At 46.7% G+C, this 16,953-nt stretch overlaps 1 protein-coding gene across 4 annotated transcripts in view; it reads right to left on the reverse strand.

Moving 5' to 3' along the window:
- NSD2 (nuclear receptor binding SET domain protein 2) overlaps nucleotides 1-16,641 on the reverse strand; it is a 59,035-nt gene extending 42,394 nt beyond the window's left edge. Inside the window, exons 1-2 of one of the 4 annotated variants that reach the window (XM_044448274.1) lie at nucleotides 16,444-16,641; nucleotides 10,788-11,411 (exon numbers count right to left, since the gene is read on the reverse strand). In XM_044448274.1, the coding sequence (XP_044304209.1) occupies nucleotides 10,788-11,381 (594 nt within the window). In that variant the 5' untranslated portion in view covers nucleotides 11,382-11,411; nucleotides 16,444-16,641. Of the gene's footprint in view, nucleotides 1-10,787; nucleotides 12,003-15,243; nucleotides 15,313-16,443 lie in introns of those variants that run through there. The other 3 variants (XM_044448275.1, XM_044448276.1, XM_044448277.1) reach the window with 3 other exon arrangements.
- Between the last annotated feature and the right edge of the window lie 312 nt (nucleotides 16,642-16,953).

Below are 16,953 nucleotides of genomic sequence, written 5' to 3' on the forward strand. Positions count from 1 at the left end.
TGTATAGCTCCTCTGTAGTGGGAGAGCGCTGCTATGTAAACCTTTATAGATGAAGGTTTAAGTCCAGACTGATGCAGTTCAAAAAGGAACTGAAGTATCTGTGAGACGGAGGCTGAGGAGGCTGGAAAAGAGTGTACATTGGCGAAGTTAGAAAATCTTTTCCATTTTGCTGCGTACGACTTCCTGGTAGATGGTCGTAGAGCAGATTCAAGAATATACTGCAGATCCGGGTGCAGGCTCTGCTGGGCATGCGTAGTCGGAATAGTAGGCGGTGCCGATACCGATGCATCGCCCCGGGTCACCGTATCCGCCATGCGGTCAGTTTCAGGGATTGCAAGTCTGGGTGACGAACTGTGCCTTCCTTCTGGGTGATTAGATACGGGAGAAGAGGGAGTTGAAGAAAATCCTCCCTGGAACTTGAAGGAGAGTTGGGAACCACGGCTGTCGTGGCCACCATGGAGTGATTAGTATTCCTGTAGCTCCTTCGTGAATAATCTTTGCAAGCACTCTCATGATAAGTGGGATCGGGGGAAAAGCGTAAAAAATCACTCCTGTCCATGGAATCATGAAAGCGTCGCCCAGGGAGTCCTGACCCACTCCCGCTCTGGAGCAATAGGTCCTGCACACTCTGTTCCCTTGAGTGGCAAACAGGTCGATGTCTGGTCGACCCCATCGGTGAAATAACCTGTTTCGAACCCGACGGTCTAACTCCCATTCGTGGGAGCGTGACATGTGTCTGCTCAGAAGATCGGCTTCTGTGTTGTCGGTGCCCGCAAGGTGAACTGCTAGAATAGTGATACCTCTGGGTATACACCAGTCCCAAATCTGCATGGCGAGACATGCTAGCTTCCGGGATCGGGTTCCTCCTTGTTTGTTTAAATAAAAGACCGTCGCCACATTGTCGGAGGTCACCTGAACGATCTGATGGAGGAGCAGATCCTCGAAAGCTTGCAGTGCTTTGAAAACGGCAAGGAGTTCCAGAAAGTTGATATGATTCCTGCCGTCCCGATGGCTCCATCTCCCTTGGGTACTTAGACTGGAGCAGGTGGCCCCCCATCCCAGCAGTGACGCATCGGTACCTAGGGTTACTGTGGGGTACCGAGGTTGAAATGGAACGCCGACGGTTAAATTGGCTGAGTCCGTCCACCATAGCAGGGAGTGGAGAACTGAAGCCGATAGTCGGATTCGTTTGGTAGGAGGGTCTATTTGTGGTCGAAACAGTTTGTTGAATAACAGTTGAAGGGGATGTAGCCGTAGTTTGGCATGAGGGACCACAGCGATGGCAGCAGACATGTGCCCCAAAAGGCTTTGAATAGATCGGGCGGAAACTGTTCTTGCTTGCCGAATTCGGGCAATGCGATGAACGATCGCATATCGTCTGTCTCGAGGAAGGAAGGCTCTTGCCGACCTCGAATCCAGTCGAGCTCCGATAAAATCGATCACCTGCGTAGGGACAAGGGAAGATTTCCGTCGGTTAATGCAAAGTCCAAGGTCGTGCAACAGAGCGCATGTAAGTTCAATAGCAGACGCCAGTGCAGCTTCCGTATCGGCAACAAGCAACCAATCGTCAAGGTACGGGTAAATTCGAATCCCGCACAGCCAGAGGTGTGCACACACAGGGGCCATACACTTCGTGAAAACCCTTGGTGCCGTGGCCAATCCAAATGGTAGAACGTTGAATTCATAAACTTTCTGGTCTACCGCAAAGCGTAGGAAACGCCTATAACTTGGGTGTATTGAAATATGGAAATAAGCGTCCTTTAGATCTAATGAAGCGAACCAATCCCCTCTCCCCAGCAGCGGAAGAATACTTTGAAGCGTGGTCATTCGAAACTTCTTTGGTGTAATGAATTTATTAAGAGCTCTCAAGTCCAGTATTGGTCTAAGACCTCCATCACGTTTCGGAACCGTAAAGTATCTAGAATAGAATCCATGGAGTCCTTCTGATAACGAGAGGCGACGAATAGCTCCCTTAACGAGAAGTTGTTGAATCTCGTGTAAAAGCACCAAAGAAGGCGTAGTATATCGAATAGGACTCGGAGATGGCACAACATCGAATTCGATTCCATATCCGTGCTGGATGATAGATAATACCCATCCATCAGATGTGATTGACTCCCAAATGGAGAGTCGACTCTTCAGTCGATCCCCAAATGAGAGGGGGAAGAGTAAAGATGGGAGGAGAGGAACGGTTCGCTCATAATGCCAACGCTGTCGCCTGTCCGTATCGAATCTACGGCGGCCCTGTTGGAAGCACTGGGGTGGTTGCTGCCTGCGGCGCTGGTGACGTTGTTGCTGTTGTTGTTGCCGAAGCGGAAATTGCGAACGGTATTGCAGGCGTGACCATGACCACTCACGTCTAGGTAAAGATTTTAGCTCCATACGACGAGCGGTCATGCGGGACTCGTGACTCTTCTTCAGTTTACTGTCCGTTCTTGCGTGGAAGAGACCGGATCCGTCGAACGGCATTTCTTCAATTCTCCGCTTCATTTCTTCAGGGAAGTTGCAATTACGCAACCAGGCGTGTCTGCGGAGGGAAATGGCCCCGACCAGCGACCTCGAATCCGAGTCTACGTGGTGCCTTGCAGTGGAAAGCTGTTGCACAGCGACTTGCATCGCTTCTTTAACAAAGGTCTTTGCAAGTTCACCTTGGTTTCCTGGCATCGTATCTATGATGGCATCTAGGCGTTGCATCAAAAAATACTGGTAACACGCCAGGGTGGCCTCATAATTAGAGATCCTTAATCCTAGGCCCGATGCTGCGTAGACTCGACGGGCAAGGGAATCAACCTTTCTGCCCTCCTTATCTCTAGGCGAGGTATATCCACGGGCCTCCCGACCCTGCGATGATTCCACCACAACCGAATTTGGTTTTGGGTGGCGGAGGAGAAACGGGATGTCTTCCTCTCGCACCCGATACATGGACTCATATTTCCGTGAAGTCGGTTGCGGCTGAGCTGGGTGGTCCCATGGTTGGGTCATTGCCTGTCTTAAAGTTGTAATAAGCGGCAAGGCAATGGATGTGGATCGCTCGCCTCTAACAACATCATGAAAGCGGGCCGTGCTCGGTCCCGGCTGCTGGTGGGTTTGTATATCAAGCGATCTCACTAATCTGGCCATGAGATCGTTGAATGACATATAGGGTTCATCAGGTGATCCCGGTCCCTGTGACGTAACTGCCGCATCCGGTGAGGTTGAATCAGCCTCAGACTCTTCAGATTCCATCCAGTAAGGGGGGGACACATTGGAGGAAGATTCAGCCGATGCCCCCGATCTGCCACGTTCTCTAGATGGGGCATTCGGGGCATCTCTGGGAGTCGAATGGAAACGCTCCCGGTGGGCTGGTGACGAGGATCGTTCCCTGGTCGGGAAACAGCCTGCAGAGTCGTACTCTGCTCGTCTCGGAGCGGAGGAGTATCTGGATTGATACCAATCGTCAGATCTCGCATCCGAGGAACGGCTCCTACGGCTTTTTGGAGGGGAGATGGCAATATCAGTATCCATCTGTACCAACGGCATTGGGGTTGTTGATCGAGCTCTAGGTGGAGAGTCTCTTATTTCCCCATCAGAGATGGAGCCCCTCCTCGATTCCATGACGGGTTCGACAGCCAGCCGGCGTGGTGAAGCCGGTGGGGTGACCCTCATAGCCTCCTGGATGTTCGGTACCGAGGGAGTCGGTTCCGAGACCGGTATCGGGATCAAAGACGAGACTGAGTCTGAATGGCGTTGTTTTGCCTGCTCAGGGTTCCTCGGCTTTTTAGCCGGTTTGCTCGTCTTGTCCTTCTTGGCCCTCTTAAGCACAGGGTGTTTATCTGAATCACCGTGCTTTCTTTTCTCCTTTTGTTTCCTCGGCAGGGAAACAGGCTGGTTGGCCATAGCATGTGCGCCTTCCTGAGAGGAGCGTAAAGGCGAAGCAATGGAGGAGGCCGGGCATTGCAGCAACTCAGCCAAAGTTGGACGGCCTTCGGGTGGGGCCACAACAGTGGACTTAGCCACCAGGCGGTCAGATTGGAGAAGGGCCTGATCCCATAGGAGTGTTCGAAGGCGGTTCTCTCTATTTTTCCTCGCCTGTTTTGAGAAGGCCAAACAATGGCTGCACTTATCGGTTCTGTGCCCCTCCCCTAAACAAAGGAGGCACAGATCATGCGGATCTGCTGCAGGCATTTTCGAGCCGCATTTTCCGCATTTGCGGAACGCCGCCCTTTGCGCCATTGTAGAAATTTGAAGAGAAGAAGATAGTAAAGCGGGAAAGTAATTTTTTTTAATTTTTTTTTTTTTTTAGGAACGATAAGAAGAAGAAAAAATAGTGCACGTTAAGAAATATAAGTGAAGTAGTAACAAGAGCAAGGAATACAACTTGTAAGAGAAAGGGCAAGATTTTCGAACAAGGAACGAGATAAGTGATAAATCTTAGCGAGAGCGAAGCGGCACGAGGCACAGCGAACGGCGGTCGCAAAGACTGAAAATGGCGGGCACTCTGCTCCTTATATACTGCTAGGGGGGAGGGGGAGCAGAGTCCCCGCCAAAAAACCGTTAGCTGTTAATCTTCCGGCCAAAGGCACTGCGCAGGCGCAGAATCCATATGTGTGATGCACAGAGACCACGACGAAGAACAGAACAGAATGCTTTCTAAAGCCATTTATTGGATTTAAATTAGAGATTTAAATAATTTCTAGACAAATAACTATCCTCAGCCTAGTATAAAATGAAATCTAGATATCAAAGCAGAGCCAACACTTATGTACCTGTAAAATTTAAATACCACCTAACACATTGGTTATGCAACAGACAAAGATGCAAAGGATGTTTCCAAAGACACAGAGAGCTATGCTGGAACAATCCAAAGGCCTGTCTAATTGAGTGTTCTCTTTTTCATTTCATTTCAGAAAATCCACAGGAAATGAAGGAAACAGCACCTTCCTGCTTCTGTTCCCTAGAAACTGGTCTTCGAAGGCATTCTGCAGAGGCAACGTATGGCCACCATGCCTAGTCTCTGCTGCCTTCCATAAATCTCTCCAACCCTCTTTTAGAACCACCAACTTGGGCACAGCTTGCAGTTACACTTCCCACCGTTCAGCCATGAACTAGATGAAGCACTTTTTTGAATCTGGACTGAACCTCCTATCTATCACTCAGCTCCAGATGACCCATGGTTCTAGTATTACGAGAGGGAGAGAAAATTTCTCAATACCTTGAATAATTTTACATACTTCTGTCACATATCCCTTCTTTTTCTTCTGACCTGAAGAGTTCTAAATGCAGCAACCTTTCCCCATGGGACAATTGTTCTAGTCTCATGATTATTTGGTTATACCTCTTTTCTGTACCTCTTCCAGCTTGCAATGTTATCTTTGAGATACAGACACAGTATTGCAAGTGCATTTGTATAAAGGTGCTATTTATGGACAGGAGCTTTTCCCCCCAGCACAGAGTATGCATAATTTCATATCTCATGCTGGCCCATTTGTTGATGCCAGCAGAAACCCTGCCAAACCCAGGAGGCCAGCCCAGAATACGTGAAAAAATGGAAACCGCCAGGGGAAAAAAATCAGGCCATCTAACCAATGTGTCCAAACAGTGCGAAGCGCCAACTTGTTCCAAATCACAAGCTGCCTTAGGCAGAAACCGCCCAGAGCACCTATAACAAGTGAAATTTAAGAAATCCATGAGCTAATATGGCCCAAGTTTCATGAAACATTTATCTTGCTCACAGCCTGAGAAGAACTTTTCTCATGTCAAAATGGCAAACTATGGCGGTGCCTCAGCTCATGAACTTAATCCATTCCAGGACTCCGGTCGTGGCCCAAATTGGTCGTGAGTCAAGTTAAATTTCCCCATAAGATTCAGTGTAAAGAAGGATAATCCATTCTGTAACTATTTTTTAATCAGAAAAAATGTGAAGCAAAGTGGCAAAGAACTACAAAGATGGCGGCCGTCTCCCCGCCCCCCCCAGCATCCCTGCACGTGCGCGTCATCCCAGCGCGCTGGGGGGGGGGGTGGGAGATGGATGCAAACGTGGGCGCACTCGGGGGGGAGAGAAACGGGCACAATCGTGCTGGGGGGAGATGGCAGAGATCACGGTTGTGCTTGTGCAGGAAAGATGGGTGCGATCTGGCCATCTCCCCCCCACCCCCAGCACGATCATGGCCATCTCCCCACTTGGGGGTGTGCGGGGGAGATGGCCGCGACTGCAGTTGCCACCCAATGCAGAATTCGCCACCCGAGTCAAATTTTTTGTGAAATTTTTGTTCATGACCCAATTTGGTCATGAACTGAGGTGTTCATGAGCCAAGGTGCCACTGTCCAACAGAAGCATGCAAATTCACCTAAATTGCATAAGCTTAATCTAAAGCATTTGCTAAATTCCATATTTAAGCTTTTACAAAATCTGGATGCTCTTGGTATAGGACAGCTATGAGAGAAAGCATGGCATCCAGATTCTGAATAATGTAATTCAGCAACACCAAATGCCAGGTTTGATTGTGGCCAAGTGTCAATTATAAATCCAAAAGGGGCAGAATTGGTTCTCGGGTCTGCATTGTGTTCAAAGGGACAGAATATATACTTGCAAATCTTCAAAACTGTGGCCTCCGACAGAGAGAAATAAAAACACCCCACTCAGTAAGTTCTAACCCTGATGATGTTTCCTGTCAATGGAAGTCCTGCTTCTTTAAGGGAGACTTCCCAAGTGTCCAGGCACACGTGGTGCTCCCATGAGACACTTCCTACCTTTAATAGTGATGGGAACTTGGTGATTCCAACCAAAGTGGGCAGATACAATGCCTGCTTGGATTGGGGAGGGGGGGAGAAATGAAATCCCCCTTCAAACATGAAGGTCATTAAGTGGACTTTGCCAAGGGTGGCATAATCTTCCCAGCAGGGCTCCTGGTGGAGGTGCAGTAGAATAATTGCACACATGCTGTCCCAAGATACATGAGTGGAAGGCACGCTATAAACATGAAAAATCCAAACAGGCACGTATGCGAAATCACTGGAGATGCACTGGATTTTACACACAACTGAATAAGACAATCCTCGTCAATCAAAATAATCTACAAGAAGCTCAACCCCACATGGTAGCACACACACACACATACGGACAGTGCTTCATGGGGCAAAGCCATCCAAGCCACCTCTCCCAAAATGAACTACACTGGCTAACCACTCCAAAGCTGATTAAGTAATTCTGTTGTGCGGCTTGCACTTGTCCTCATTTAAGACACCCGTGTGAAATCTGTGCCCCCCCCCCCGCCAAGCTGTTAAACTTCAACTCCCACCAGTCCTAACCAGCAGAGACCATGGCACTGGATGCTGAGAGCTGCACCCCAACATCTGCGGCCACTCTGAAGGGCAAGAGGTTGCTACATCCTCATCTGGATAGCCCCAGTGTGCTAGCAGGAGAAGCCCAGGCGGGCGCCGCCGCGCTTGTCCATGCCATCTGGACAGCCTTTGCCTGCCCTGCTAACTGCACTTCCTCCTCCAGCATCCGCGGTGCTTCGAGGCAGACCCACAACCGCTGTGGTGAGCACACCTGACCCTCCACAGGCAAGGTCCTGCCCTGGATTCCCACCCATCTGAAAACAGCCCCAGACAGCACAGTCGAGAAGCACAAAGCTCCTAGGGAAGGGTGAATTTCAAGAGAAGGGGAAGGAAAAGCTTTTCTTTCACATCCTGAAATGCCACTCATCCTATTACGAAATATTAACGAATAAAGATGCTGGGCTGGCTGCCAGGCCCAGGCCAAAATTGGCAGATGGCTCAGCACAGCCGGAACAAGTAAAGATGCCACCAGGAAAAAGGAAATTGGAATCAGAAGGCAGAAGCCCCGTTCACAAATAATGGGAGCCGATCATGCATCGATTAACCTAGCAGATGTGGTGGCGTGGGCCAGGCGCTTTCGGTCACTACTTGGCATATTCAACTCCAGGTCAAGCCAATTTGGGGCTGCCATGTGACATCCCAACCCAGGCACAATAAATTAATCCTGGTTAAACAACTCCCAGTAGCTAACCTTGACTCTCAAAGAAATACAACTTTATTTATTACATCCTGGACTCGGTCTCTCCTTTCCATTGGTGTCCAAACAGATTTAAAAATTGACAAATGTTAAAAGATGAATAGTCAACCAATAATTTCAGCCTGACAGTTTACAAATATTGCTAAATATTTGCTAGAGTGCTAAAAAGCACTAGAGGTTAAATATCCTTTGTAAAATGGGCTGACTAAATGCAGCCCATTAAATGCTACTTTCAGTCTAAGCCTAGGTCAAGTCTCCACTAAGTTAGCTGAGATGCAGTGCTGGCAAATTACGGGTTAAGCAATCCACAATTTACTAGGATGCGCCCTTTGCACAAACCGCTTCCGTTTCCTGAAAACAAGTTGATTCACGCAATCAGAGGCTGAGAATATAATGTGCAAACCTCTACTGCTGGATTGTCCAGGGCAGGCACCCCCAGTGTGAGCACCCAACATTCTTAAGAATGATTCCCTTTTTGTAACAGACATACTTGGGTTTGTATGAAATGCAAGCAACCTGTAGCTGTTATGAATAGGCTTCAACAACAAAACCATACCAAACAGCCCAACAGATATCCATGTGAAGGCGCAACCCTTTCAGTTACTGAAAGGTCCTCCTGCCATGCACTGTAGGAGATGGTATTACTCCAATATACGACAGCACATTACAATTACAGACCTTTAGCTGTCCAGGGAAGATTCAGAGAACCCATACATGCCAACTATTTGTAAATGTTAATTAAGAAGATAAATAATTTACAAGAGCATGTATCACAGTGCAACATTTATCTGTGTAATAATCTCCACCCAGCTACTAGGAGGGAAAACAACTACTGGCCACTGTGAAGACACAGGTTTCAAAATAGTGTTTGATGCACTGTAGCATAGCTATCAGCTGAATTAGGCAATCAGACACAGTGGTGTTCAACCCGCACAAAACAGAAGATTTTGTTTAGCGAGGGGACACCTAAGATCCATATCAAAGTGATGACTGGCTGATTAGGCATTTTGTCATGGTGCCCCCAAGGGGTTTCGTCAATTCACAAATGTTCTCATGGGTACAAAAGGCCTGGCAGCCACTCATTTAGAGACTAGACATCTGAACAGTCAACCCACATTTGGTTAACTCAGCAGTCAACCTCTGAATGACCCCAAGTTGTCTGGATCCACACTTCAGGCTCACTACCTATGAGTGCACCAGCTGGACTTGCAACAAATACAAAACAAACTAAAAATATATATGTAACAAGAGTTTGTTAAGAACTGCTGAGATTGTATGTGTTTTGGTCTTCCACCACAAATTTCAGGGAAAATACTAAACTTGCACTGAATCAAGTCCAGTTCAGTATATACGGAAGACAATCACTTGAACATTACTCAAATGACTACCGCATTCCAGTATCTCTGTTGGTCTCATACTGGCTTCTGACCTCAGCTGGTGGCACCATCCACCAAACTGTGCGAACACACAACAGTGTAAGAAACTGTGCTATAGAAATACATTCATTTAAAAATATGGAGTGCAAACAGTGCCCTATACTGCTGTTGGACCTCCACTTGTTCTTCTGCGCTCACAGAAATGACTGCAGGCACAGGAAGGACTCGTGCAAGCAAGAGGAAATGGGGCAGTGGCACTCCTTGGGGGGGTGCCCCCCAATCTGCCCTGCTTCGGCATTTCAGGAGCCCTGCTTCCCGATGCGGAAGCAGTCCATTCCCTGACCGTGGGCACCGTGCACGGTTTTGCCCTTGCTGAGAACTGCAATAATTTCAGAAACATGCCGAATGCATTTTGGCTGTTTTTTAAACTTCCAGCTCTCAACTGAACTGTTTCTAGAGACCCAGAACTGTTATCAAGCTGGCATGGTAGCAACAAATGCATCCAGAAAGAGGAAGAAAGGGAAGGAACTTGAAAGGAGCTTCAGCAGAGCTCACTACAATCGATTGCAATTACACTGACAGCCGTGATTTCAAACAAAACGTGGATTCTCCCGCTGTTGTGTGTTTGCAGCTTAGGCAGGCTGCTGCAACATGGCTCCACAATGCATCACTTAACCTAAGTTAGTTTGCTGAAGTGAAGAACGTGAGGTAACCAGGAGGGAGTTTTGCATGACAGGACAGCAAACTCAATTCAAATTTGATTACTGAAGACGAATTCCTAGGCTTGGAATGAGCTCAGGCAGAGTCAGCAGTAAAGAACCAGGTGCAGGTTCTTCGCATCTGGCTCACTGGGACATTGCGGCTCGTGTCATACTTTTCGCACTGTATGGAATGTCACTTTTTCCCACTCCAAGAACTTTTGTAAGCCATGTAGGTAACTTTGGTTAGTAAGCAGCATAAAACGTATTGAGGATCAATGAGCAATGCCCAAACAAAAAGTAACATCGGTATGACAGAACAGTGTAAAACTACTGGTTTCTCCTATGGCTGACTCCCTGGGAAAGGCATGGCAGCAGCAGGGAGGTGGCATGCAAAGCAGTGGGAAATCTGTCAGAGGAAAGCAGTCCTGGGGTGGGAACAAACAGGTTAGGGCAGGAGGCAGGGAACTTACGAGAAGGGAAAGGAGAAAGTGACTGAAGCGAGGCACGGATGCCCACCCTCTTCAGCATTAATTGCTAGGCTTATTAACAGGTTAAGAAACTGAGAATTGTTAGGAGCTGCCATCTGATCAAAGGATGGTGTCTGAAAGAACATGCTGAAATATATTAAAATATAGTATCAGCCAGTGTAACATATAATCACCCAAAAGGAAACTTAACAAAGAAACTCAGTACCTTCTCATTAGAGGTGCTAGAGGTATTTGATACTAACGCAGCTTCAACAAAACCCTGCTCAAGTAAGGAGTCATATTTGATGCTTCTTTTTCTGTTTCTCTTCTCCTTATTTGCTGGTTTTTCTTCGCTGTCCTCTGCTGGAGATACAGCTATTCCATTATCACCACAAATGGAGGATTCAAAGAGAGGCTTTCCATTCATGTAAGTTTTAGTGATTTTCAGTTTAATCTCCGGAGAGCCATTCTTCGCAGGAGTGGTGTTGGGTGGTGTTTCAGCTTCCTTTATATCCTGAGATTCAAAACGCAGCTTGGCATCTTGTGTTCCAGATTCTCCATTGAACACACGAGAAGTGAGATCTTTCAGCTTCTCCGCTGGAATATATGGGAGAGCGTCATGGCCGTTATATTTTGGCATGACCTCCTCCTGTAGTGTGGCAGAAAGATGTGTTTTGGATAGGTAGACAGAACACTCTCGATTCAGTTCACAGTTCTGTGCTTTCCCTGCAGGACTTCCAAGAATCTCTGGCACTTGCTTCATTTTGAGGTGGGTGACACTTTTTTTGGTTAACAGCAGAGGGTTACTTTTCAAATCCATTCAGCCAAATAGAGTTCCACTTTTATGCTGCTGCATTAAAACAAAAGAAAGAAACATAAGCATTAATACTCAAAGATCTATTTTGACTAGTGCTTGTGTTTATATTGCTCCCATTATATCAACTCTTGTAGAACACATGGCCGTAAATTTACCCAGGCCGAATCCCTACCTTCTGAGTAATAAAATTTGATGCTGAGCTGGCAGATCTATGCACAGTATCGCAACTAAGAACCAAACATTTCCTGAAGTTAAAATAATTAGCTTGGGATTTCCCAAGGGCTGTTTTAAGAGCTAGAGAGGAAGGGAGAAGGGAAACCATAACAACAAAGATCAGTAGAACACTTTAAATAGGAAGAGAAGGGAGAAAAGGAACAAAAAGGACCATTTCATAGGAAACCCAGAGTATTTTGGGTGGTGGGGAAACAAGAAAGCCAAGTTTACTTAGCAGAAGAGCTTTTTATCTTGATTCTTGGCCAGCTATGAGACACAGCAGCAAGCAAGACCCCCACTGAGCAGGCATGACACCTGAAACCAGAGAAAAGTTGACAAGCACCTGAAGGAAACTGCTCCTCTAAGTGAGTAAGTGGACATATAGTTTTTCTTTCACATTTATGTGCATACTCACACCTTTGTTTTTGTACAGCTAGATTTGTCACGCCCTGCTGATAAGACACTAACAAGCCAGCTAGCATTAGAAAGGACGGTTTACATGACACAACAGAACAGCTCCCCGTGAGACATAATGCATCCCTGGGATAAAATCCACACTGAAAACTTACAGAGCGAGCATCATTTACAACTAAGAAATTTAAGCACCCCGAAATATCCTACCCTGGCCAGGTGATACCCTGGAACAGAAACCCTGCTGGAAGCACATGGCTGCCCCCCTTTCCTGAAATGTCACCATCTTGACAATCAAACATGCAACTGGCCCATTCCTTCTCTACTCACAAAATATTTACGAACTCTGCAAAACTGCACAGGACCCCCATATCGACATCTGTGTGTGTGTGAGGCTTGTAAGGAGAAATGCCCGCATGTCCTCTTTGCCCAGCCTCGAGGCCCGCCAACCACATCACAGTGAATTGGGGAATGATGCAGTCTAGCAAGCCCCACGCAGGGTCTCCCCCTCAGCTGAGCACGCACACAGATGCCCTCTGAGGGAGGCCCCCCCACAGCATGGGCCCCAAACACAGCTGGAGCTGTGGGCACACTTGGGGCTTGAGCAGGTGTGCCGGACACCACCACAGAACGCTCCATCGGTGGACTGCCGCTTGAGCATCCACTCCTCACGCCCCGTGTCCTTGCAGGCGAAGCACAGCCTGTGTCGTTCCTGCAGTGACCTAGTAGGGAGCTGAACACCCAAACTGCTGCTTTCCTACCTCGGCCATTAGAGAGGATGGAGGCAAGCGGTCTACTGCTGCTCCGGCGTGCCTGTTTTGCACTGAAGCGGTGTGGGAAACTCTCCCAAAAGACCAGAATCCAACAAGGTGCTCCTGCCTTGCTCGATTTTCTTCTGCCTCAAGAGTGCTAGAGTGCTAGTGAGCGTGTCTCTCGCACAACAGCAATTTAGTTCTTCCAGGGAAGAAATAATGGCTTAAGGAGGCCGCCTGAACAAGGGAGCTCCCTTGGGTTAAGAGGAGAGTGCAGCTTGCACAGCAAAATTGGGGGAACCCCTCTTAAGGAGAATCACTGGGATGGAAAAGGAATGGCAGGGACTTGTGTGCTCCAGTTTCCCATACCATTAGTTCATTAGCAGCAATGAATGGATACCAAATGAAAATACCGGACAAACCTGACAGTTTCAGGGTCACATATCACAACAACCTACAGTATTTACTGAGGCAGTCACAGGAAAAACTTTAATGCATTGCAATGATGATGAAGAAGAAGAAGCAGGAATAAGCAAAACTGCCAGTTCTTGCTGCCCCTCCCAAGTGGTACAAAAGACTTCTCTGTGCTCTCTGAGGTCAGGAAAATGAGCACTGGGAGGAAGCGAGATCAGCTGGGGAGATCAGAGCAGCCAAGGCACAAGGCGCCCTGATGCCAGCCTCCCCAGCCCTTCCAAGACACTCTCGCTAGGAGGAAACGCAGCCTCCCTAGCCAAAGCACAGGCGATCTTGCGGAAGAGTTTTTGATTTACCCTCTTGAGAAGCAATGGTTGTGCTGCAGGTGTGAGGGCTTGCAGGAGAGGACTGTGTCCCGAGCCCCAAGTTCAGCTCTGAGCCACCCCTCTCCCAGTCACCCACAGTGCCCAGTTCACTCATGAAGGACATCCACTGCCTGTGACTGGGCATCTCTGGAGCATTTAGCTCCACAGGAAAAACGGCTGAGCAGCTGCCACTGCTGTCCTCACGCCTACCTGCTTTGTTCACGACAACCCACAGACCAAGGGAACAGGTGCGCCAGATCTCAGCATTATAATTTATCTTTTTTTCAGGTACCTGTCCCTAGGAAGTACGTGGGAGAATACATGTAGGTCACTGAAATACTTGTATGTCCAGATGCGGAATGGAAGAATTAGTGACAGCAAAATTGAGGGTGCCCCAACAAGCTGTGTGGTGTGCACAGTTCTTCAGGCTGGAAAACTTAATTCATGTGTCAACAGCTTTCCGTTTCTTGGTTCTCTTCTCAGCATGAGGCTGGGGGGAGAGCAACATCAAACTGTGTAACCCAGTAGACAAATCTTTGCTACAAGTGGCAAGCATTATTTTTTAAAAAACTGTCTTAAGTGCCCATTTTGAGTTGGGTTCATACACCCGTGAAAACATCACAAAATGGCAGCCTTATTTGTCCACGTACTACCATTAGATCTGCTGTCACGAACACTGAAGTATAATAAAGGGGATGTCCAGATACAGAGCATAGAAAGGTAGCAATTTACCATCTTCCAGAAAATATTTTATATAAATTTTGTTTTTTCTTACTAGATATGAAAAGCTCTGTGTGAACAGTGGATGATCATGGAGCCAGCAAAGAAACATGAAGGAAGAACCAGCTGGTTTAATAGGTGGCACTGAAGGCCAGAAAAGGGAATATTTTAAAGAACTACTTCTGGGCTTCACAAATTAATGGAGTTTCGTGAAAAACATTAAGCTTCTGCTTTCTGTTGACAAAGAATTTAGCAACAAATAAATTGAAACATCTGGCACAAACATTTCTGCAGTGTAATGCAGATTATCTATAAATATTTTGGCATAAAATGTTACGGTTAATTTATACAGAAAGGCCACATTGAAAGGTTAACTGAAACAGAAAAAAATCATGTAAAACCCTGGAATGTCCAACTGTTAGAGTTATTGCAAACGCCGAATCCAAATGTCTACTATGATTCTCAGTTCCCAAAGTGAACTGCGATCTTTTGTAAGAAGACACATAAAACAAGAAAATTCACTCAAATGTCATTCAGTCAGCTCATACAATTCAAAAATAGTGCAAGCAAATTAGATTTTACAACGTTGCACTGATGCGGAATATATAGTTGCTACAGAGGCACAGAATCATACCATGTGTCAGAGAAATGAAGAGTAGCAGTTTGCTGCTTTGGTAGGAAACTCGTGCCAAGCCAGTCCACAAAATTCTTTCCTTTGCACATTGAAGCCTTCACTCAGTTAACAGATGGGATTTCCTAGGACAATGTTTACAGTATCAAATATATTGCTAGCCAATATAATGAATTCATTCAGGGGAAAATGGGAAAAAGCTAATACCACCCACGGAGTATATAAAAGACTCTTTGGTCCATTTTGCAGCCGGCACTAATGGCATTTTAGAAGAAACACCCAATGGTAAGAAAATGTTCACAATGCAAATTGTTAGGAGGGTAAATCAAAAACGCTTCCTTCCATCAGATTAAATTCACCTTTTGGAAGATGGAGAGTTGAACAAACTTCTTGCATTAGACATTATCTGCACCAACATCCCACGGCACAGCAATGGGCAGATTTCTCTGGGGGTACTTGGTATAGCTTTCTTTTTCCTGCTCTCAGAGGCCTTATTACAGCTGACAGCAAGGAAATGTAAAAAAAAAAAAACTATGAGGAAAGATAATTCTATCTTGTACTATGTTCAGTCAGTAAATCAGTTAAAGGATGCTGCTGAATTATTCCTTCTCCTGCTCACAAGTATGAGAAATTGTGGACAAATGGTTGTTTGCCACCTTCAGCGAAAGTACAGCAGAAGAATGTCGTTGAAGCACCGTACTCCAAAGCCAAGCAGCTACTGAGGCTTCAACTGGAGGGAACCCGAAGTGTTCTAGTCACACCGGAACATGCCACAGAACAGGGGGGTTCTCACGAGCCCGAGAGAAGCGCACGGCACTGAGCGCACAGTGGACCAGTCTCAGAAATGATGGCTGCTGCCATTACACAAGGAAAGCCCTCTAACTCTCTAGTATTGAAGTATTATCGTTGCTTCTTTGTGGTGTGTTCTAATGACGAGTTTTAAAATGTGGTTTCCAAGTGGTAACAACTCTGAGAACATCAAAAAGTTACCAGAAGATACTTGTGACAGAAACAAAAGGTTTCAGTCAGGCTAGTAGGAGAACACAGTGTCTCTGGGGAAAATCACAGCAGGGCTTCCAGAATTCATTGATGAAAAAACACATATAACTCCACATGTAAGGTACTGGGTGTATTTGGGCCTTGTGAATGCTCTCGTGAACTCAGTGGGGCGGAAAGTGAAAGCAATTAGGGGACACATCTGGAGTAATTTCAGGAAATGTTAAAGCTCACTGACTTCCATGACCATGTCAACTTGCACGCCGAGGGGTTCACTGCACTTATTAACGTGGGAACCCCATGCTGCAGAGGATAAACACCTGTGTTTATTTATTGTTCTTTCCCAACTTGAATTACTTTAATTATTACATCATTTCAGGGTACCTGAAAGACCATATCCTCCCAAATGAGCTCCAAGACCTTCTCATGGATCCACCACCCTCACAGGTGGAGTGAGGACATGGGTGGGAGCCTTCTTGGTGGCTGCCTCCAGGCTCTGGAAGGCTGTGTTGACACCTTCCCTGTAAGGTTTCCAAAAGCAGGCAATACCCCACATAACTAACCTTTTTAATTGCGTTAGTTTTCTTCACCCTCTGCCACTTCTTACTCATCCAGGTTTAGAGGTTTTGTGAACTATGGATAAGCAATTCTATCCAAGAGACAGACACTTCAGAGCTAACATAGAACGGTTTACAAAGGTCTCAAGGTATCCCCATAAAGAATTCTCCAGAATATGCCTAATATAGAAGGTGGATTTCCTCAAGAAAAACGGTGGAAGCTAGCATTCATAGCATTTCAGGGATCGAGAGAAAAACGACATCCTTTTCAGGCAAATGGGCATTGTTTCTCTTGTACAGATAATGCAACTACTAGGTCGAATCTTGGAAGCAGGATACAGATGCCAGAGAAGCAAGGAATCAGCAGGATTAATCCTGCTCAGTCTACCAGAAGGCACCAAGGCCTTGCAACCAACAAACGAATGCATCCCACCACAGTGCCACTACCACTGGCCGGACTATCAGGTTCTTCAGACCAGGTGGGAGTACAGTAACTCCAGAAGCACAGTATGGGGC

Source organism: Varanus komodoensis, unplaced genomic scaffold (genome assembly GCF_004798865.1).
Source record: "Varanus komodoensis strain SLA01 unplaced genomic scaffold, ASM479886v1 scaffold54, whole genome shotgun sequence".
Taxonomy (NCBI): domain Eukaryota; kingdom Metazoa; phylum Chordata; class Lepidosauria; order Squamata; family Varanidae; genus Varanus; species Varanus komodoensis.